Source organism: Idiotropiscis lumnitzeri, chromosome 5 (assembly GCF_059441095.1).
Source record: "Idiotropiscis lumnitzeri isolate Australia: NSW breed Sydney's pygmy pipehorse chromosome 5, RoL_Ilum_1.0, whole genome shotgun sequence".
NCBI classification, from domain to species: Eukaryota; Metazoa; Chordata; class Actinopteri; order Syngnathiformes; family Syngnathidae; genus Idiotropiscis; species Idiotropiscis lumnitzeri.
In genome coordinates, this window is record NC_142395.1 from 8355883 (window position 1) to 8380495 (window position 24613).

Consider the following 24613-nt stretch of genomic DNA (forward strand, 5'->3'; position numbering starts at 1 on the left):
AGTTAGTTATAAATTCCTTCCACATTTCCCAAAAGGCACGCTACAATTTCTTAACAAATGCATTATTCTGCCACCACTGAGGATTTGGGGACTCTCATCATCATCATCATCATATTCAGTAAGCTCATTGAGCCGTTTAATATGAAAAGAAACGAGGAATTTCAAACCAAATTCAGCCTTTTATATCCTAACTGGAACCACTTCTCTGATCTTATGTGAGAGGTCAGAAATTAATGAAGCATATTACCAAACTTAAAAATGTTTAAATTAATTAAAAAAAAATGACGTCTTGATAGAAATAAGTGCTTTACCACTTCCTTTTTTTTGGGCGGGGGGGACTTTTAATTCCTGGATAACAATGATAATTGTTTTGAAACTTTTAAACTCTTTTTCTTGTTAAATTGCTTTTACATAGCGGTCTATTAACCATTAAATAAACATTAAAAAAATAATTATATATATATCGGAATATCAGTGCTGTTTATTTAGAGCAGCTGTGGCATAAACCTGGGTGGCAGTCCATTTCAATTTGATAAGACCTGTACATGACCATAAATGTTTTGATGAATGCCTGCCAAAGAGTGAGCCATCCAAAAGCCCTGACCCAACATTTGGGAAAAGCTGTTTTAATTGGGGACGCGTGCAACTTTGTATTAGTTTACGAATTGTTTACTTGCGCTAAACAAAATCCATTAGAAAAATGATCAATTCAAGTATGAGTTTCAAATTTTTCTTGCACAAGAACATTGGGTTCACTTGAGTTGGAAGAATTCTCACTAGCTTATTTTGTGTTGGACAGACATTAAAAAAAAAAAAACAGGCAAGTTTTAAGATGATGAGTCACATGAGATGTTTTCAGCTCTTGTCAATGAACCTTCTTGGGAGGGGAAAAAAAGTGTTAGGATGTGTGTTGGCAACACTGTATGTGATGTTCAAGTCCTTTTCACGTTACCAAACCACTACAAGAGGTTAGACGTGAACTGAAGCATGATGGAAACGTGTGTCTTCGGCGTCTCGTTGAATCTTTGCACATTGCTGGGTCTGTTCAAAGTCAAAGCAGATAAAAGTTACAAAGTCTATGTTTGCGAGGTCACATATGGCATCAAAAAGATACGCGCATGTGATGCACACTTTGATGTGTCTTTTTCAAACATTTTGGATTTATACCACATTGTGTATTTATGGAAAGTCCGTTCAACCTTTTATTGTGAAAATATGAGGGCAGTAAGCAAGAGAGCAAGTGTTAGGAATAAACAATGAACATGTATCGTGACTCGCAGAACACGTTTAGTTTTTTCCTTTTCTAAAGATCACCATCCAGATTGCCGCTAATTTAATTATTACTATAAGGACTAAATAGTAATGTGAACATGTTGACAAAATTGAAGCAATATTACACACATGTATTTTTTTTTCTGGTGTACTTTTGTGATAATGGTCTGACTCCCTCTTTTTTTTTTTTATCTGATGTGCTCCATCTTCATAATAGATGAAGACTCCTCAGCACAATTCCGTGTCCCCTATCGCAGATTGTTGCATATTAAATGACACAATCTGGAATGTTAACATTATTCTCAGTTATTTTTCTAAATACAAAATAATGTACGCACCTGCAAGTTAAAAGAATGCTGAGTCTGCTGTTGATTTCAGCACAGTTATCATAATTTAGAATCCAATACATATCATCTCAACATTCAACTGCCATTGAAAGTGTCCCTGGTTTCAGTAGCACAGCCCTTTTTTTTTTTAAACATTTGTACCAGTACAATTCACTGCAGGTGCTTTGTGATGGTCGAAAAGACATAACAGACATGCATGATATCATTGCAGTTCATTTCAATATTAAACTGTCAATTTTCCTTATTTATTTTACTGAAATAAAATGTGTAATTGCTAACTTTCTGGTTTGCATTCTTTGGTTTGCAAGTCTTGTATAATGCGTGATGCTGTTGAAGTGTTTTTTTTTTTTCTTTTTTCCTCCACGTATGGGACTGCAGCATGTCCTCCCGAACGTCACTTTGGCATTTTGTCTCTGAGCACATGGTGCCATCTAGAGGGAGAAACGGATGATGTGTTTTGGGGATTTTTTTTGCAATCCTTCTAATTTGATAATGAAGAAACCAATCGGCACAAATGCAGTTTTAGAACAAGAACTCGACACAAAGGTGTTTTATTTGACATAATCTGACATTTGTTTACATATAATTAAATCCAAATGTCACAAGCGTGAAATGTGCATAACTTCCTTTGGTTCCATAACGTTTACCACTGTGAAGCTTGGGTACTCAAATACGAACACATACATTATAAACACAAAATCAAAATTCTGTTATACATACTACTCGTAAATATGACGAAACCAATCATAGTAAAGTAAGCCTGCAATGACTGCTATGAATGTCAGGTAAGCGCCACAAATTGGACACATTTCCTGTTTGAAATATGTATTACTTAATGTGCTGGCTCAATTGGATTAGCTAATAAAGTATTTAGCAAAACCGAAAGACACAAAAGGAGGGAGTAGAACAGTCTACTTCTTTCCACAATAGTGGGCGTTGACCACCATGTAGCTGTCAGGTGACATGTTCAAATTGAGTGGCTTTACTTTGTCCCCAAAGCGCCTGATTTCACATTTGCCCACTGGTCTTCCTCTGCAGGGGTCGTGTTTCTGTAGGTAGTTTAAAAAAGTCTCCCAGCCTCCACCCACACGCACCATCACGTGACGCTCATTCAGCATCTGTGACATAAAAAAAACAAAAGGGCAGTCATATAAGGTATGTTTATAGATTATCAATTGTATAGAAATAACTCTCAGACACACACGCACTAATGTAATATTTACAAGCTTCCCTTGCATATGAAGTTGTCGCCATGAAAGTCAAATGATCTCTCAGGAAGCTTTGTCAAAATCTCATTAAACCAAATGAAAGAGCACCTCGTACCACCAGCTGAGCTCACACGACAGACTAATCCATATATGAGCATGCATGCGCACGCGAGCGGTGACGCACGAAGCTTCATCCGCACACAAACCACGTAACGTGCACCATTTTCAATAAAAGCATCCAGCCTTGGTGCTTGCGGACAGCTGTTGCAGAAAGGCCCGCTGTCTCGGATTCAAGACATCCTTCACAGACAAGGAGCCTTAGTGATGAAAACCAAGTGCTGCCATGGCAACGACTGCCATAATATGAAACCAGGACAAAAATTAAAGAGGGATTGAGATGAATCCATTGCACAGCCACAATTCCCAGGAGACATTAACATTCCCAGGAGGCCTTGCAAAGCGGGCTATTGTCCTGTCAGCACGAGGCCACCCCCCCCCTCCCTTCTTTGGTTTATCGCCAATAAACCCTTCATTAAGGAAGCATTAAGAATGTGATCACACCAGCAGATATGCCCCCCGCCCTGCCCCTCCTTCCCTCATGTTTGGAGAAGCGTGTCACACGTATGGGATGAAAAATCAATGGCACATGCTCAGACTTAAGCAGCCGTGGAGGGAAGCCGAGACGCGGTCCATCTCATCTGACATCGTCCAGATTAAAATGTTAAGGTTGACAGGGGTCAAGTCTGACATTCTCACCGAACCATTTTGCTGACTTACAGCCACTGGATGTCAGTTACACCGCTGTGCTTCCACAGCACAATAATTGGCTTTGATTTATGAAATGTGTTGAATATGACTTTTTTTTAATGGGTGCATTATCAATTGCCTGTGTATTCTCATAAAATGATTTAAAAACTAGACCGACAGATGTTGTAAGTCACAGTTGCCAAACTCTGGTCCTCGAGGGTTACCCGCATGTTTAAGATGTTTCCCTCCTCCAACATACCTCATTCAAATAATTCAAGATCAATATCAGGCTCCCTGAAGGTCTTGCTGATGGGCTGAACATTTGAATCAGGTGTGTTGGAGGAGAGAAACATGTAAAACATGAAGTATAGGGGCCCTCGAGGACCGGAGTTGGTGTACCTTTGTTGTCATTGTGGTTATTGCCATTTTGACTAGAACCATAAAGATATGTAAATCCCTCATCATATCATTATTTGGTTGGTTTGGTTGGGACTTGCATCGGCTTGAATGTTGAAAAACACGTCTTAACAAACCACAATCAACTTTATTACTGTGTTAGTACTGATACATCTTGGAACTTTACATTTTGCTGATTGCCTCACTATGATGAAAAAGAGTTGAGAAAGTGCCTAAACATGCAACTGTATGTTGGCCCTGGTGACTTTTTAAGATTATTCTTCTAACAGGAAACATTAGTAGGAAACAGGATTGAAATGTTTTTTTCTCCTTTAAGCTGCGACAACTAACGTCCCCACATTGTTTTTGTCTGTATTTTGAAAAGAAATTAGACTTTCACAATCAGTTACCGTGTAAACAAAAACGCTGGTTCCAGTAATTCATGCAAAGACTCACGAGGCCTAGGATACACATGGATGACTAGATATGAAAAGCAAAGTCAAAGAAAATAGTTTGTTGTTAAAAGTGAAGACAATGCGGAATTTTGGTACTTATTGTTGCAAGAAAATGTAGATGCACGTGACTTTCTTTATCAGATGTGGTGGGCCGAATCCTTCTTTTTGGCCTTGAGTTGTACACTTGATATGAGATCGTTTTATTTCAAGAGCTGCAGCTCTATTTACTGGATACAATTGGTCACTATTCCCACTCGTCCCTGATGCAAGTGGGCCATAACATCAAAGTTTAAATAAATTGTTTGATGTTAACAACCTACTGTAATAAAAACAAATACAATAACAAGCACATATGGATCAAAGAAGTGTTTTTTTTCTGTCTTTCTTTGGTGGGAAAAAAAACGTATTTACATACTACGGACTTCATCAACAATAGTCGCAATTGCGCAAAGAAGGTCGGTTATGAAAGTGGCGTAAACTTCATTTTAACAGCGTTGTCCTTTCCAATATTCTCAAGGTTTTCCCTTTTCCTTGACCAGATGTCGTTTTCCACAGGAAATGTGCTACAAATGTAAGTGGATTTGACTTTCAGAAGAGGTCCTATTACAATAGCGATTTTGTGGCGGCGCCTGGAGGCCATTATGCTCTTAGCATTTGTCTATATTGCTGCGAGAATTTTTGAAGCCAAATAATGCTGCATCTGAATCTGTATGTATTATTTATCAGGATATAATATGGTTAACTTAGTTATTAACATGTTAATATGATCCCAGAGTAGAAAAAACAGATTATGTGTGTGTGAAATTCTCCCAGATGCAGCTTTATTTGTGGATCAGCAATAAAGTCCCTTCCCCCCTACAGAACCCCCTACACAGTCTGCTACGTCTGCATCCTATAAAGCATCTTCTGCATTCCCCTGAGTCTTCCTGTTCGCCCCACTGACTCATCTTGAAAAATTCATGTGGGCTCACATGACTGAGAAGGGATTTAAACACCTGCCAGTAGGAGTCAGACTTGAGCCAAATCCACAACTAGAGAAGCCAAAGGGAACATTGGGCCCTAATAAAATTGACGCCAATAGAAACGATTGGGCATCTCAATATTATTGTACATGTGAAAATAAAAAGGGACTTAGAATGCTGAAGTTTTTCTTCAGTGCTACCATGAGGTACTCATTTGTGGCTTCAGGGCGAATGTTAGGAAGTGTGAAAGTCAAGTTACCCTTGAGGAGAGCTGTAAACAGCCTACCCTCTCATCTCAAGATTGTCAGGCAAATGTTTAGCAGAATCCAGGACACAAAAGGCATAAACAACAAAGATAATCTGTGTGCATCAGTTATAGACACATCATTTTAATAACTGATAGTGTGTAAAATAAGAATATTTGACTCTTCCCATGTTGCCAACCGTGCAACAGGGCTTTACCGATAATTGTAATTATTCCGCATCAACAATTACTCAAGCAAGAGACTAAGAGATAATGCTCAGCCCAAAATGTAAAATGGGTTACCGCTCAAACGTCTTTGCGCTTTGCTCTAAGTTTTTCTTATTAGCAGCACTTGTGTTTAGCATGAATGGATTTGCATCACAGAGTCTAATTGAGCAGGGAGAGGAAAGCAAAGCTTTCCTCCCTCTTTTTCAACACCAAAGAATGGCCGAGCACTTCATGGCCACCGTGATTGAATAGTTCCCCCCAAGGAAATGGACAGGATGGGGAGGGCGGAGGGCTGAACGTTTACACATGAGGAGGGGCCGTCATGCTCAGTTGCTCATTAACAAGCCGTCACATTAAACACCTCGCTAATGACTTTATCTTGCAAATCAATAATATGTGCTTGTTTCAAAGGTGTGTCTGCACCTTGTGTTCGGCATGGTGTATGCTCATTGAGGTTTCTGGTATGTTGCCTTCCACACATGACGACAGCTGTGCGACAGTCCTAGTCCTGTCTGCACTTGAGGAATTATGGCTGAACACGGACGGAGAGCACAGAGTTGAGGTGCTACGTGACTAGTGGATAGAACAACTGAAATATCATATCAAAGGCCTCATACAATATATTTAATTCTCTGAAAATGCAGAGTTCTTCAAATGGCTGCATATTTCTAAACGGCTAAAAATGAAGAGAACTCTTAACTTATTTTTGTAAATTCAACTTCATTTACTTCCATACATTCCCGGTGAGACATCAAGACTCAGTCGAACTTCTACCATGCGTTGTAGATTGCATAAACGGAGGCTGACAGCATTAATTGCTAATTAAATGGGTGCTTTCAAACTTTAACTTTTAAAAAGACCAGTAAAGCACAAAATGGGTTTAGTCACCAATTAGCCACTAGTTGTACACACCAGTGTGAGTTAGGTGCCGTACCTTTATGAGCTGAATTTAATTTGAGGTATCTTAATAGTGTGAGTATAATTTTTTTTGTCTATGTGGTTAGCGCATCTCACCCAAAGTTATCTGGGATTGGCCCGAGCTCACCCGCAACCCAAAAGAGGACAAGCAGTATAGAAAATGAACGGATTTTTTTTTTTTTTTTTTTTTTACCACCAATAGTCCTTCATAGACCAGGAATTCTTAGATCTGATGAAAAAAACGATGCCACTATAACAGAACATTTCAAAATCTAATAAATAAATGAGAGGTTCACAAATGGGTGCAAATAAACTACAATACATGTACTATTTCTTCTCTCCCTTTTTCTCACCCCCTGCTTGTCATTAGATGGATGGGTGTCGCAGTCATATATTTTGATGGATCGTAATCGAAGTGAAATAAATCATCCAGTATACAATGAGACGCCTTCCCACATGGAGAGACGTTGTCTCCCAAAGGGGCCGCCATTTGAACGGAACACAACAGTCCTATCTTTGCAAAATCTACCTGAAAGAGCCGCGTTTCTTTTCCCCTCAGATTTGAACTCTTAGTTGAAGGTCTGTGTACTGAATAAAATCATTGTCAGCCCAGTCGTATCCAGACCATTCGTTGCTAAGCAACCCTGACTCCCAGAAGGCCTTTCCTTGAGCCTTTGTATTGAAACATACAGGTGGTGAATGACTCAGGGAGGCTGAAAGGCACCAACATCTCCATCCCAGATAATGGTTGATTCAACTTGCTGACACGATGGCGGATTAATTACCTTTTTTCAATCATATTATGCTCACGGCAACTATAGGAGATACTTTGGGGTGAGCCATTTCATGTTTGTCAACCAAATGTTTCACATAAAATGACTTTAAAGCCTAGAGCTTTAATTTAATGTCTTGAAACGTTTACATTATTAGCCTGTCTTGCATAGTACAGTCTGAGTTTTGACGAATCAGATTGTTGACAATGAGTATAAATCTAAAGCCAAAATTAAAATCGATTGTATGTATTGTTAAATACAACGAAATTACGAGTTAAATTCAAATTATGATGTATACAAGCAACAAAAATACAGACAATAATAATTCTAAACTGATTAAGATGATGTATGTGACACATTTACATGTTGTTATATTGCCTTTTTGTGGACCATTTATGTTTTCTGTACTTGCAACACAGCAAGTAGGAAGTGCTAGATTTCTGTAATGTGTTCAAAATGCTTACTTGAGTTAAAGTCAGTTGTGATTGTGATTAAAAAACAAAAACGGTTTGCGGGCAAGTGAACTGCATTAAGAAATACTAATGTGATTATCTGTCAGTGGGTGTTTCTTCATTGCTTACTGACTGAGAGTTGTTAGTGGTGCATAAATAAAGACTAACTCCGTGGAAGAAATGCAAGTAGAGCCGTGCAATGCTTACCCGTATATAAAGAACTTTTTCCCCCACACGATAACAGCTTCTTGGCTGCTTTTCAACAGGGAACCTGTTTGGACAGCTGCAAGGCGGATTTTCAGTCATGTTTCTCACCTGATAGAGGTTAGACACAGAGTGTTAATGTACTGCAGACATGCAACGTTCACAATGTAAGCAAGCTCAGCTAAGACATTCCATAAGTGATGCGTACTGTGTCATCCAAAATATTGTCGGCGTCCATGCTCTTTCGGGTAGTGGATTTGCTGGAGTGACGGTTCAGGTTTTGTGGCTGGGAGGTTGTAGGGGGTCTTGCTGCAATGGCCACCTGCGTTTGGCCTTTTGAGGCTGCAGATGTGCCAGTGGCGCACAAAGGGGTTTGTGTTGAAGCCGTAGTTTTGCAGAGGTTTGGAGCTGAGAGGAAGGACTGGAGGAAACATGTGGGCATTGGGTCGGCAGTGGCTGATGGAAGATCAGACGTGAGGGGCGCGATGTGGGTTTCAGAGAGGCAGATGGGGCTTGGAGTGAGGGGTGCTGGTGGAGAAGGAGGGGGCGGGGTTATGGGCTGGCTTGGATGTGATTGTGAGCAAAGATCAGGGGCTGGAAAAAAAGAGAAAGGTGGCGGAGAGGTACTCCCTCCTTCCTCCCTCGCTATCTCCCTTTCTAACTTCACCAGCCCTGGAGGCTCAACTCCATAACTGAAAAGACAAAAATATGGCAATAATTACAAGGTCATTTCTAATAACGATTCAAAATTAGAACCAGAGAACATTGCTGATCGTTTTCAGCTGTTTTACATTTTTATTCATTTATGTTATGCTGTCACTTTGCAGGACGACGATTTTGGCTGGAGCACTTAATACAATTACCTGGCGGCCATACGTCCCAGCGCCATCAGGCACAGGCACACCTCACGGGGTTGCTTATGTAGAACTTCACACAGCACATGGAAAGAAAACAAACAGTGGGAATAGATGGAGAAAGAGAGAAAATGGGCAAAAATTATTTTCTGTGTCCACGGCAAAGGGGGCATTTTTGGTGAAGTGCTCTGTCTGTCTCTATCTTTGAGGCAAAGCTGGAATTCCTGTGGCCTTTGAATGTGCATCTGAGGGCATGGGGGCATGAATGCTTCATCTCCTTCCGCCGCTATCCTACTCCCACATCAAACAAAGTGGCTCTCTGGAGCCAACAAAGCCAACAGTATTGCGAAGAAGGTAGTTGGCCACATACACAACCTATACCCCGGTCGGTACACACAACAAAATCTACTGTTGAAAACAATCTCATTGATCTCGGTTACGGGAAACGAATGACGTGTAAAGTCACAACTGTGGCACGACCTTTTTTGATGCTACTGCAGAACTCTGGAGCAGGAATAGATGAGTCACAATGGCACTCACTACATCTGCAAAGTGGTCACTGCTCGTTAAAAGTAACCCAAATTAGGTGAAATAGTAAACCCAGCACTGGATCCAAAAGGAAACAAGCCAGTTATTCAAAGATAATCCGACTAGATTTTGGTGATCGGATTGCATCAAATCTTGAAAATGGCCTGTTCAAAAGGGAAAGACGATTCTGAAATCTGATTAGATCATGTAATCCAATCCTAGTTTTAATCTGCATCGAATCAACAGTTTGTGTTCAAATCATTTCATGATCTGGATAACTTTGATAATAATAACAAAAACGAACAGGATTATCCTCATCCCAACAGCGCATATCAGGACTAAATGTTGCAAAACTTTAAAATTGGTCGAATAATCACATTGTATCATTTTATATTATTTTATACTTTGATTTACATCATACATTTCATTTGTTCACCTGTTACAGTGATGAAGTACATAAAGTAGACAAATTAATACAGAGGTGTCCAAATCGAGTCCTCGAGGGCAGCTATCCTGCACCTTTTAGATATTTCCTTCCTTGCCACACCAGATTCATTTCAAATGATCAGCTAATCAGTAACCTCTTCAGAAGCCTGATAATGAAACTGCTCATTTCAAGCAGGTGTGTTACATTGTTTAAATTGCTGGCAGCCCACATTGTGATATGTTGTCCCATTTAGAGCACCGGTGAAATGGATTTGGTCATCTTGAAAACAATCCAATGTTGCTTCAAAAAAAACATCCGAAAAGGAAGACAATAACGGGTAGCCAAAATGGGATTTCCAGATCTGGATCATTTTAATCCAAATGAATCTTTTTAGAGGGGAGCAACTGGCCCATGGGGTTCAAGATTTGACCTAGCATATTTGAATCGACATGGGGCAAAAACTACTACTGACACCTTAAACTGCCAGGAAACTGTGGTTCAAAATAATACAAATTAATTGCCCTGATTTTCTGAAGAAGAATCAATTTACCCATGTCAAGGGTTGCCACAGCAAATCATCAATACGTTTGATATTTACTTTTGAAATCGCATTTCTGTGACCAAAGTCAGCAGTATTAACACTGAGCCATTCGGGGTCCACAAATTTTTATTTCTTGTTTTATTTTACATATAATCATTAAAAATAATATAATATAATAATTTAATTAATTAATTCCACAATTCTTTATGCAATTCCATATTTAATTAATAAAGGAATGATTTAATTAATCAATGACAATTTTAATTCAATATTTCATGGCATATTCATTTATTTAATTTTGGCACATTCAGTCCTCCATAAAAAGCAACCCAATCTGCTAAACATCCACAGTTACCCTGCAAGAGTGTTTGGAAACTAACACGGCATGTATTTTAGTGAGTATCAACAACATTTATTGATAGACCAAACAAACTATTCAATCAAGCACAAATATAGATTTGTTAATTAATATTTACTTTGTAATAGCATTCATTGTGAACGGTAAATGGACTGCATTTATTATATAGCATGTTTTCTTTTAAAGTTTCCTCATTTACATCTACTATTAATACAAACATTATAAGCAACATATCTTATTCACATACCGTGAGGACTCAATAGCTTGGTTAAGGATAATTGAGGGATAACCAGGAATCAGACCTGGAATATTTTAGTGCAAACTTGACCATTAGCTTACCCAAATCCTCCGATTCAAAAAGGTGGGCCCCGTCAATGCCAATCTTGCGGCACCAGTAGAGGAAGTTAGCAGTGTTATCTCTGGCAAAAAATGATCCTGAACTTGCATCAGCTCGCCAATGGATCACTCTTCTAGTGAAGGGCTGCACAAAACACGCACAAAATCTCATAAGGAGAATACATGCACACAGACAATTCTCACTTGCAACTCTTGAGTCAAATAGATTTGAGTTCAGTCGGCTTTGTTTGTGACATTCTCAGCCATTTTTGCATTTGTTTATGTGAGCTTGTTTGTATTATTGTGGGGGAAATGATCATGTGTTTAGTCACGCCATTTCCCATATAGCATGCATTTATTTTGCAGAATTGTAATATTTATACCTGTCTTTGCTAAACGGCTGAATAAATGGGTAAAAGTGTAAAAGGCACCAATGCCCACAAATAATGACTTGGTTATTTGAAAGCACCTTTTCATTATTGCTGTGGCTCATTTTTTCCTGGAGAAACTGGGCCAGTTGACAGAGGACGACGCCGTTGTCCAATCTGTCCATTAGTGTGTCGGCGGTGACGTCCACACCTACACACAATACACACACACACACAACCCCGCACACACACACACACACACACACACAAAAAACATTAATGCAGGTACTGCTTTACATCAAACATTTCCAGTGTTTTTTTTAAGTATAATGACAGATTTTGGTGTAATTTTGTTCACAATTGAACGCAGTCTTTGGGCATGACAAGCAACCTACGTTAAGTATTTTAGAATGTACTTATTGCATCTCGTTCCTTCAGTGATGTCACCCCAAAATATGGGTTAGGGAGGGGAGTGGTTTGTCAATTTTGCCAAAGGAAAAAAAAAAAACATCATTTCAGGTGCAATTCATTATTTACTGATTTCTCCAAAATGCTTATATTGAAAATTAGTTCCAGTTTAATTTTCTAAGCATAAAATTAATAGAGAGTTGAATAGTGAAATTGACCATCTTAACAGTCTCTTTGTCTGTGTGCTGCTTTTAAACCATCAGACATTGCACGAATTAAAACTTTTGACTATAAGGAAAATAAAAAATACAACCCCATCTGCCTTATATTAGTACATGCAAATGTAGGTACGTAAACAAGGTGTTGAAGAATCTGAGTTTGCAACAAACATGTTTTATGTCGTAACCGCCGTCGTGATCGGTTGCATAGGAATCCATTGCATACCGATATTTATTTATTCTATTTCATTAATTTTATTAATTTGATTATTAATTTGATTAATTTAATGACATTTTATTTAATTTTATTTATTACATTGCAACAAATTGTCACTTTTCAAATAGATTTTGGCATCTGGAACCTCTTATGTTTTGACTCACTGTACAATTGGTGATCAATGTTTTCTTTCCCTTTGTGCTAAATTAAATCGGGCATCAGTCGCAACGAGCTTCCTTTGTAGTATTGTTTGCTCGTTTATCACGGCCGTGCTGCTATTTGCTTACATTGTATTAAGTAAATTTGTGAAATGCGCCCACTTTCGGACTCTGTTGCTAACATGGTTTAGCCATGAAACTCTAATTCCCACAATGCTTCTATTTCACATCATGAGTGACCCGGACTACCACTGATGTGGATGTGCGTTGCAGCTGCATTGTGCATATGCAGTTGACAACAGAGACGTGAGAGAGCGGCCATGGCTAAATTAGTGTTGCAAATTGATTCATTTATTTTATACGTTGATGCATATGGTGGTTTAGATCGATATTATATCACTTGTGAATGAATCTTTACGTCCTTATTATCAGATCATTTAGCCTTGATTTATAGTCATCTCATCCAAGTCCCAGAGAGTTTTTGTGTGAGTTATTAGTTTGAATTTGCCTTTAGGAATTGAGTTAATAAGTTGTTTGATGACTCCAGAGTGCCTTGTTTTCTTTAAGATTTATGATTAAATACTTTGAGAGAACACCTGCGTCGCCTTCCTGCTTCCTTGCATTCAGGTCCTCAACCTTGTTAAAACATGCTGTAATACAGGGTACTGATTGGAAAAGAAATCATCTTTGATCAAAGCAAAAAAAAAAAAAAAAGAATTAGAGATTTCACATTTGACTGATTTAGAAAGGCTTTTTTTTGCCTTCGCAGGGTCTCATTCAAAGGTTGTGAATCTCACCCATGATGGTGTTGAGCCAAAGAGCCAAGTCTTCTTTCATCGGTAGCAGGCTGGAATCATGGCGGTACGGGAGCCACTGGTTGTACTCCTGAGGACTGGCAAGGCCTGGCCCACAGTGGCGATACTTGTGGCTGAGGAGACAGCTCATCCCCAAACCTGTCAGCGGGCTCAGAGGACTCTCAGCCCTCCTGTTCATTGATTCCACTTCACCATCCATACTTTTGCTCCGATCAGCAATGACAAGTCCTACAAGGAAACATTTTAGTCGCATTTGACTATGATCGTTGACTGTTCTGTTCTACTCTGTACAAATGTTGACATCAATTGTGTTTAATTTGTTCGATTTACGTTTACGTGACAACAATCTTGTCGGTTAGTAGATTTAGATTTACAAAAGGTTTTATCTTTTTAATGACCCAATTAATAAGATGACAACTGCATGATTGCAAATCCACTATTTAAAATGGACTGGAACCCCAGAAAGCAACATTTTTGGACATTGGCTTGGGGGTTTCTTACCATAATGACCAAGCGGTTTGAGAGGTCTCGGGCCTTGCTCATGGGCACTTAATAATCTGGATTTCTATATATGTTTATGTGTGAACCTATATATTTGTCATTATTTTTCATCAATGTGCTATACAGACAAAATTTCCAAGTGGTTGAAATACAATATAAGACTAAGGTCTTTAGCAAGAAAGCTGAGCCAGTCTGCTGTTGCTTGTGCATGGCTCATTTGTCATTTTCCCAGAGACGCATCCATCAAAAAGTTCCGGCCCGTGCAGAGACGGGCGGTCTGCCGGGAATACTCGCTGCTAATTCCACACGGAATCAGGACAAAAACACACACTGGGTTAGTAGGTTTGTTGACATATCGTCATCCACGGCCATTGGGGCCCCACTTTTGTGGGTGACTTTTTCAGTAAAATTGAAACATTTCAGATATCTAAAGTAGAATAATCGGATTGAAGCACACCTAGTATGCAGATGCGCGGAGCCCTGACAAGCAGCATCACATCTGTTTTTGCGACATTAATAGCACATACCTCCAGTGTTTTGGCATTTTGGACCTGGTCGATTTGTACTGAGCAGCATTCACTACATCATCAAATAAGCAATAAACAATGCACTGAAGAAAAGTGTCGGGAAATTCAAAATGACTGGCGTGTGTGTCTTAGTGTGTGTATGCGAAGCAGAATAAAGTCACGCACCAAAACACAAATGTGACGATTGAGGTGGGCGCTGTGCAGCATGAACTTAGTGAAAGAGCTCTTTTGTAAACACTTGGTGCAGACGCGGGGCAGACGCGGGGTATGGGAAGGTGCGTCGTGCCAAGTTGGAGGCCGGTTTATTGGATGACCAGGGAGCCTTGAGAGCGTGTGTCTCTAACAAAACATTCAGGTGAGAAAATCACACCTGTGCTCCAGGATTGCTCTGCTGGGAAGGGATGGCAAAGGTCACCCACTGGCCTGTCTTTGAGACACTAGCTGTCTTTATGCTCCAGCAAAGCTCACGGTGCATGTCTGTTAAGACAACACACATGGGCACTGGCCCATGCATGCACTGGTGTTTCTATTGCAGCTTACTTTGCACAATGCGTGCTTGACTTCGATGACATTTTTCTAACCTTTAATTGTGCTTTCAGGACAAGCTCCACAGTCATTAAATGGAAGCGGCAAATACATACCAGCTTAATTTAAATATGGCAGCAAAACAAAACATAGCGAAAATTCACATTCATGTCAGCCAGTTGAATGAAAAATAAACTGTGGGAAAAACTATCAATACTGGGTTTCCAATGAAGCACACATCAACAGCCACTGTCACTTGTCTTGTGTCCATCGAAAGCTTGTAAAGGGGTCATCTACAAGCAGGGAGTTATTCATCGCAAATGAACAGATACCACAAGTCATAGTTCACCTTTAGCTGGGCTTCCACCTCACGGCTTCCATTGAGTTACTTCTGGACTAAAATAAAGCTGTTATCAACACTGGATGAAGAAGGTCTACGGTCTGTTCTAGCTCGATGGGTTGGTTTCACTCAGAGGAACACAACCATATACCACAGAAAAGTTAACTTCTTCCTATGTTCCTTTGACTCAAAGGTTAAACTCAAATACACACAAATTGTCTCAGAACGTTCTGTTCTGTGTTCCAACTCCTCGTCTTCATGAAGCAGCAGGTCAAACGGGGTCAAAAGCACACTGAGAACATGTACATACAGTACAGTCCCACCAACGAATAATGAAATGTGAAACATCAAACTTTCTTACCCTTCCGCACACACACATTTACCTGACCTGACTCACACGTTTTGAACATATGATTGTGGGGTTAAATTTCGCAAGATATTCAATATGAGCGCAATGAATATTGCTGCATTTCTTAAAAACCTTTTTCAAACCTTTAATTACGCTTCCTGTACATCCTAAATTGGATTGAAATATTACAAATCCTTTCAAAATATTTTTCAATAGCACCAAAAGAACTGACAAAGAAAAGACAATTGTACTTACGAAAAGTGCTGATATTAATCAATCACGTATGGAGTTGACTGAAGGTTTCTCTTCATCCAAATTTGCTCCCAATTTTCCCCGCGGAGCGCACACATGACTTTGAGCCCGACGGTCGCGGCCTCGCTCAACCTCGCAGGCGGGGTTGAAACTCTCGCAGGGTACTTTCGACTTGCAACTGGTGGTGTCAGCTTACACCCATTTCATCCCGGCATATCGCAGCACAGGCTTCTTTTCCTCATGAGATAATAATAAAATGATATCAACAGGCAATTATTATTAAATTATTAAAAAATTATCTTAATTTTATCGTTAATGTGGGAACACATGAGTCTATTTTTTCCATTTTCAGCGTCTACGTCGCGGCAGGGAGGCAAGCAAGGTAATATTGCTCTCGTTGTCAGTTCTCTTGTCTAAAATGGCGACCGATCGCCACCAGAATGCAATGACTTCTCTTGTCCACTTCAACCTGTGAAATAATATAAATTATTAAAAAAACATCAAACGTGAGCTTATGTGATCACCTCTACAAAATCAAAAATACCGTGCTGATCGATACTTACATATAGGCTGCAGCGGATAAGAACAAGACGCAATCCCCGACTGGTTATATTTCGGACCTTTTAGATACGCTAATCTTTTGTTTAATGTGAGCAGACAGCTAAGCATCGATGTAGGCGCGAGTCGGCGGCAATTTCGGAAAAACTCCCGGAGGTGGTGTTCTTGAACGGTGTGCATCTCAGGGCCGCTTCAAGAACATCAATGTTCAGCGAACAAAAAGTTCCAGCGAGGAGGCCAACTCCACAGCCGAGTGTGGCCGCATCGGAACGCTCCATTGGATGGCGTACGCGTAGCCCAGAGCAGTTTGGTTCCAAAGAATTAAACAGCGCGTTGTAGTTATGTCGAAGAGAATCCTCATTCAAAAAAATGTGAATGTCTACTCATTCCCACTTCAGTCTCAGTAAATAAGGTGTTTTTATGCCGTACGCCCAAAATGCAGATGTTAACTGTATTTTCTTTTATGTATTTTTTTGCAAAACAGTGGCAGGGGGATTGACTGTACCAATTAAGCCTCTTCAAGATTCAAATGTGTCAGAACGTCATTCCCAACTTAGACAAGAACCGTGGCTTCAGATTCGGTGCAAAAACTGAGGTTGAGAGCATGTTCAATTCAGCAGGACCACATCAGAGCAGAGATGAAATCTAATTTCATTTGCCAACAATGCGGCGATTGGCCATCTGAAAGATGAAGCTTTTGGATTCCTGAATATGTTTTAAATATGACTTTGCACTTTTTGAAATGTGCAACTGAAATAAATACTAAAAACTTTTCTAAAATATTCTAATTGATTCGGATATGATACACTTATTTAGGCTAGGGGTGTGTGTGGGTGTGTGGGGGTGTGTGTGGGCGATTGTCTTTGTGTTCTGTAGCTCAGGTGTGACTGCTGGTTCATTTGCAGCCCCAGTCCCACGGGAGAGGTTCCCCCAAACCCCCATCCTCCTCAAGTGTGTCTCCTTGCTGCTAATCTGCATGCAGAAAAGCACTGTTATGCATATGAATGAGTTTTAGTTTGGATGTCCTTCAACCCATAATTCAACCTTACAAGGAAAACACTGGGAGGCTTCCGGTTCAGTGAATATTATTTATTCAAACAACTGACTCAACATGTTGCTGAAGGTAAATTAAAATGGTAGCGAATGTCATATATAGTGGCCAATTTTTCTGGTTATAATTTTCTTTTTAGATTGCTTTAGTAGTTACAATTGGCTTTTGCCTTCTCAACAAAATATTCATTGGTGCCTTTGATTAAAGTATATATCACCTTTCCTTGAGACAAAATGTGAAGGATCCATCAGTCAGCAGCAGGTCCCTGCGTGAGGAAATGATTCAATTAAAACAATGTCCCAGCAACATAATGATGATCAGCACACACATGACAGATGGCATTACGGGTTGCCAAGACAACAGAGCCCCTCTTTGCTCCCACTACAATGATGGTGGGGGATCGATAATGCCGCACGAGGCACCATGTGCTGTGTACCACTCAAATTGGTCCCCTGGGTCAAGAGGACCTGAGGCCTATCAGATGGGGGACACACTTATTAGAGACTCACAAGTGTTTTATCTTTCTGTCAGATTCAAGCAGATATCATTGCGAGGTCTGATGAGCAGTTCTCATGTAATACACCCATACACACACACGCACACACACCCCCGCACGCATTCTCCATATACGTTTCCATGAAAAATAGAGGGAAATGGTGAATAGTTAAAAGTTACAAGAAAATTTAAAAATCCTGAATGTTCAAATCTGCGGCTGCCTAATTGTAAATATAGGGGGTTCGTATTTGGTTTTAAATTGTAATATCACCACTAGATGGCAGACATGCATAAATTGCGCTTATACATGGTTTTTACTTCCCTATATTAAAATGTGAGTAAGCCTAATCATTCGTTATCGGACAAACATAAATAGTAAAGTAATATTAAAATATTGAGTGAGTATATTTTTGTGAAAAAAAATCCAAATTAGTTATTGCACTTAATGGTGTTTTCTTGTTTAGCAGTTTTGTGCTATCCTTGAATGGGCATTTTTATGCACGTCAGCACTTCGCACTGGAAAGAAAAAAATACAGTTTGTGGTTTACAGTGGTTTATTTCTTAAGTTTTTTTTTTTGCATAAGAGGGGATGCATTGCAACATCATTGAGTGAACACTCAAACATGCACTTAACAAAATAACAAATAACAAAAAAAAGCCCCCACTCTGGTCAAAACAATTTCAGACCATGAAAAAAACTGTAGTATCCGTGTGGGGGTTTACCACTTTTCAGAGAAGGGCAGACGAAGGGACAACCATAGTCCTGTACTGCCCCCTGGTGGCCAAGATACACATGCACGGCAGAAGGAGCAGCACAATGGCCACAGAATTGAAGCATGAAATTATGATGTAAAAATGGTTTCATTTTTTTATATTTTTATTCGTTGTGTTGCAACTGTGGTTTTTAAATTAAGTACATACTGAAGACTGCAAAATGACTCATTTATTTATTTAAATTTCAGACATGTGAAGAACAACATAAATGAAACATAAATAATAAAGGTGCACTCACATATAAATACACTTATTAATGATATTTTGGGGGGGTGATATTGGGTGGCCTGGCATTTCCATTAATTTCAGTGGATACAGGTGAGTTGAACGAACGAATGAAATTCTTAAGTCAATGTAGCATGGCTATTTGAAATTATTATTAACAGAAAATGTACTTTTTGGCATAAATGAAAATATGCAGTTTTGTCCACAAAACATTTTTATTTTCCTGCATTCACCATATTATGGTATTAAATTACTCCTTGCCGCAAAAGGCTCAGCAATATGTGCATGTAATGATGTGCATTCTTCATTACAGAGTGACTGTAATACTGCCTCAGATGAGAAAATACTTCCTCTTGCCACGCTTCCCCTCCAAGGAATTTAACTCATTGCATCCTTTGTCTTTTGCGCCATTTTAATTACCACTGATCTTTCCTGCAGATTATTAAACCTGATGCCAGTGGGCGTGTGGCTGCGAGGCGTTCATATAAAAGACCAGCTAATAATATGTCAGCTCCTTCTACACATGACTAATGGATGCTGGCTACCTCGGCTTAGGCTGGCCGTGGGAGGGGGTCAATGGCTGCAGGCAGGACTTTTTCTTTAATTAAGCTGTACCTGCCACATGGAATAGCCTTCCTAAATGTTGCACCAGAACAAAATCAGGGCGATGAAAAGGGACACGTTACCTTTAATCCCACTGTCAAGCAGAACACGATTCTTTGTGTGTTTTTACGAATTCTTTCCTTCCCGCAAATATGTACAAAATAATCCCTTTCCATAAATAGTAGTGTTGCAGTGTCGATTATATCCACCAGAGAGCAGTATAGCTACTTTTGCATGTGTTAGACGACAAAAAAAACAAGAAATAAAAAAAAAAAAAAAAAAAAGATAAGGAGGAGCTGTCTTTACTTTTAATGGAGTGGGTAGCACCATTGAGTAGTCATTTTATTCATCCTGCTTCAGAGGCAAAACACAAAAGGAAAGCTGCCTAGAATGAAATCCTGCACGTCGAAATGTATGCAAATGACTCATGGCTAGCCTTTGAATGCCAACTCAAGGGCATACCTGCATTTTAAGGTGCATTTCAGTACCTGTATGCCTATGCAGCTCCATGGCAACCCAACAAAAGCTTGACGCACTTCAAAAGCTTCAGTCAGATGAGGAGGGCTCGGCTTCGTGGGCCATTTGTCTCTCTGTCACCGTGATTCCAATCACGAGGATTTTAACAAGATTACCAGGAGCGAGTGAAAGCAATGGAGTAGCGGTGTAATGTAATTGCCAAGTGATAGAGTGCCTCAGACGTCTGTGTTATCACCGTCCAGTCGCTTAACCCCTGTCAGCATGTGAAGGATCACAACCTCGCTGCCAAATGATGAGAAGCCTTCATGGCGGCCATTATTGTGAGCTCTGCTGGAAAGGGCAGTCCACGTAAATGAACATATATCCATGTATCAGTCAGTTTTTTAATTCACATTATATTAAAGCTTTGAATATTGCTGGGATGATATCAATGCAGAGAGAGAGAGAGTGAGAAAAAAATCTGAACCTTGAACCCCATGTTGTCTCCTGACAACCTCAGTTCTCTTTTACTTCATCCCAGCACCAGTCTCCATAGCAACTCATGGATCTTTTAGAATGACAGACAAAAGAAAAAGGAAAAAAAAAATAGTCAAGGATTTGCCCTTTTACATACGTGTAAAATTGCAACAGCGCGATGTGGTTGAGTTTCAGAATAATTTATTCCAGGTTCACTTACTTCTACCATAAAAATAAAGCATCTATTTCCGTCAGGTGTCCACCATCAAACTGTTAATTATAAAAACATGCCCAATGTGAGAATGGACAGATTTCTCACATTCACTTTTATATTGGCCTGACCTTTCCCTGCTCACATACCATTAATTCATTCTATTCTTTTCTATTTCTTTATAATGGGCCTCTCGCCTCTTCACCAGAATTTGAGCTGCAGATGACGTGCAACGAAGGACGTATTTGTTTGCTATAACAACTTCTTTCCAAATTGTTTTAGTGACACAGGTACCTGATAGAAACTAACAGAGAGTGAAAATGAAGGATTAAAGCAACATTTTCAACCCTGTGTGCGTTAGTGAACTGAGCATCGGTCAGGCCTGCAAGTGTGAAAGCAGCACCATTCCAGACAGCCCGTTTGTTTAATTCCGAGTGGGAAACAAGCTGTGAGGATGGGGGATGATCGGTGGATCACGGCAGTAGTTTCGAAGCTTTGTGCAAAAGAAAAAGTTTTGAAAAACGGACACCGTGTGACTCATGCGTTCCGTCATTGAGATGTAGCGTCTCTGCAGTGTGTGAGTCACCATGCAGCAGTCGCCCTGCGAGGGACAACGCGAGGGAGGGAGCGAGCCAAGGAGATGAGCTGATAACAAAGGACGCTGATGTGATGAAAGAGAGCCAGTGATCTGATCCAATGCTATCATCATAGTATTTATTAAATGGACATATCATATTGATTGGCATGCTGAAAGGAAACCACACAGAAATGTTTAAAACCTTCTGCCAGAAAACAGTTATTTTCTCATTTATTTTAGAATTAATACAAATAAATCATCACAAATCGTAAATATGCCCAGTTCTGTTGAGAATTTACATGCGATCCTTTTTGTTTATTTTCCGTCACAGTTCCCCCACACTTGGCTAAAAACGTGTCTGCTCTCACAGCATCTGCTCTTAAAGGCACAGTCCATCAATATTTGATCACCACAATAACGCCAAAATCAAAAATCAATTTTCCTGCGTGTGTATTATTAAGCTCTCATTCAAAGTGGCAGGGCAGTTAGGCAAAAATGAAAAAAAAAAAAAAAACATCCGTTTGTGTATATAGACGTATCTTTCTATTCAAGCACTTTGAGATGCAATTGCCTGTAATTGGAAAGCAATTTCTAACCGTAATGGACAAATTGGAGGGTGTAAATGGGTGCTTGGTGTGGTTTCATTCATACCAGCAATTATTGTAACTACATGACAATATAACAGTTTTATCTAATAACCAGGGTTGTCATTATCTTACGTAAGTGGCATTCAAAGAAAATTGCTTTATCGCGATTGGCTGGTGTGCATGTGCACTCGCTGCGCAGCAAAACAACCTTGCTTTATGTAATATAATACAATATTTTTTTTAAATGGACTTCAATTTATTTTAGTGCATTTGGAATAGGTATTATTTTGCATCTATACTATTTTTACAAAAACAATTATCTGTCACTGACATTCACATAATCCTATATATGAAATGCTAAACTGATGAAGCGTTATTTCAAGTAAGGTGGACTTATTCTCTTTTGCCTCCAGTTCCATTAGCCATTAAAGCTTCTCACGCTCTCGCTTTTAATGAGATTTGGAGTGCATGTGTGCACGTGGGCATTATTGTCTCTATCCGTGCACGTGTGTGTGTGTATGAGTGTCACCCTACTGCGAGGCCATCACAAGAGAACAAAAGGAGGCCTGATTCTTGTGGTTTGAGTTTTTGGTATTACAACCCCTCCCAACCCCCTCGCACACACTCACACACACACACACATGCACATTAACACACCCATCTGGTGACATAGGCAATCCTTCATACACCATCTTGTCATGAGCTTAAGTATTTTCCTGCTGACTTCATTTATTTTTGTAGGCTTACATAAAAAAAATTACACTTGTTTAGGAGTGGATCAATCACTTGATTCTGTCTTTCATACGACCGCCATACTATCAAATTTGGTTCATTTAGAATTGCAAAGCATTATTAAAGATGTGCTCTTTTTGCAAAGATCCAATGTTTATGGGGTTTAAATGTTTCATTTAAATTCTTGCCAAATGCATGTTGACAAAATTAAAATAACATTTTTTACAGCACCTTCTATTTAAAAGAAAAAAAATAAGAATTTTCTCTTACTGTTTTTTTTTTTCCATTGCAGGTTTTTACTGTATGATGTGATCAGTGTCTGTGTTCCCAGTAATACAAACTGAAAGGCTGAATAAAAAAAGATTAATAGCCATGTTAACTGTTGCCATGCACATTAAGGATGCTGCAGAACCAGTGAAGGTTTCAGCGCGACTGCACCCTCGTGATTCATAACCCTTCAAAGTTAAGGGTCAGCACTGCATGACCAAAAGCGCACAAAAATGGTTCGCCAAACTACTCAGGTGTCGGCACAAAATCTTCCATCTCATTGTTGTGAAAGAGCACGTGTTGTTCCCGTGTAACGACAGTCTGATAAAGGAGAGTTTCTGACTTGCTAATTTTAGAGTAGCTCACCCCAGAGGCTCCTTGCTGACGAGTCTATGACGCACTTCCTGACTAGGTGGAGGAGAGGAGGAAGAGGGTGAGGGGGGGGGCGATGTGTGGGCTGCTAAATATATCAGATCTGGTGTTACTGCTGAAGGCTGGCATGTGCATCCAATCATGCTTCCTGACTCGTGCAGGAGGAGGATCGTATCTCCACTTTTACAGCCAATCACTGGCGATCCACACCCTGTTTTCTCGCCATCGACCAACCAGCACACAGAAATGTAACAAAATTGCAGTACCTCTGGTCTTAATACTGTGATGTCGTGCTCTTCGTGCGCGTGTGTGTGCGCGCACACACACACACGCGTGCGCGTGTCTTTGTACATCCATTCTGAGCGTGTACTCCTGAGAGCAGGTCCGTAGTGATGTAAAGCAGTTTGTTGAGCACCATGGATAGCACACGTGCATGGGGACGACTGAGAGGAGGCGTAATACCAAACTTAGAATGTTCGCAGGCTGAACTATTTGAAAAGTTCGATGAGATGGCTTGAAGGGTTTTTAACTGAAATGATAGAATGCGTTCGTTTACTCGTGGTCCATCTTCTTGGATGGCGTCTGAATCAATATCCTTTCGAAAGCCAGACTTTCTCGTCATCCAGCAAAAGGGTGCTGGAGGCACATTGTGCAAATCAGGAGCTTATTTATGAGCCACATTGGCTCTCAGGGGCCTTTACGCGACACGAGCACAGCCCCGCAGTCATTAAAGACTGATTTTGGCATCTACTTTCCCTCACGCGCGGGCGCAGGTGCGCGCGCGCACACACACATTCAGACACATGCGTAGACATACATCGAAGGTCCCTCGAGGCTATGGCAACACCTGCCTCCACCCACATCGAACAGCCATTTAAGATGCAGAGCATATGTGCACACCAGCATTCAATTTAGAATCCACACTGGCGCGCACACGCCCACACGCTATATTTGTGCAAACGAAAACATTTAAATGTCAAGTGAACATTTAAAGAATCGGTGACGTCTGTAAACTTTTCGTTGACGTCTTTCCACACAGAGGCGTGCATCGACACACGAACTGCGAAACTGCGCATTCTTTTTTTTTTTTTTTATAACCTCTATCTGTCTCAGATGGTAGGGGTGGCCATTGGGGCCGAGGGGGAGTGGCATGTTTTATGTAATAAGTGGATTGATGGTCACACAAGGTTATGGGTCACCTCCCTCACTTGCACTGGGACAGGATGTCAGTTCTGGTTGATTGACTCTGAGAAAATAACATTTGGTGTGGCTGGTGACACGTCTATGGACCTTGTCAAAT

The 24613-nt window shown here is 40.1% G+C and overlaps 1 protein-coding gene and 1 long non-coding RNA gene across 2 annotated transcripts; both read right to left on the bottom strand.

Moving 5' to 3' along the window:
* Nucleotides 1–2234: 2234 nt before the first annotated feature.
* gas2b (growth arrest-specific 2b) lies at nucleotides 2235–16049 on the bottom strand. Its single transcript, XM_088296581.1, has 8 exons — nucleotides 15932–16049; nucleotides 13417–13662; nucleotides 11720–11829; nucleotides 11254–11395; nucleotides 9070–9133; nucleotides 8415–8898; nucleotides 8210–8317; nucleotides 2235–2737 (listed from the first exon to the last, which is right to left on the bottom strand). The coding sequence occupies exons 2-8, from the start codon at nucleotides 13631–13633 to the stop codon at nucleotides 2531–2533; spliced, it is 1332 nt and encodes a 443-aa protein (XP_088152707.1). The 5' UTR covers nucleotides 13634–13662; nucleotides 15932–16049; the 3' UTR covers nucleotides 2235–2530.
* A 3396-nt stretch (nucleotides 16050–19445) lies between these two features.
* On the bottom strand, nucleotides 19446–23387 carry LOC148336821 (uncharacterized). The gene is made up of 3 exons (XR_015843290.1): nucleotides 23308–23387; nucleotides 20578–20658; nucleotides 19446–20441 (listed from the first exon to the last, which is right to left on the bottom strand). It is a non-coding gene; the product is annotated as an uncharacterized LOC148336821 (long non-coding RNA).
* Nucleotides 23388–24613: the final 1226 nt, after the last annotated feature.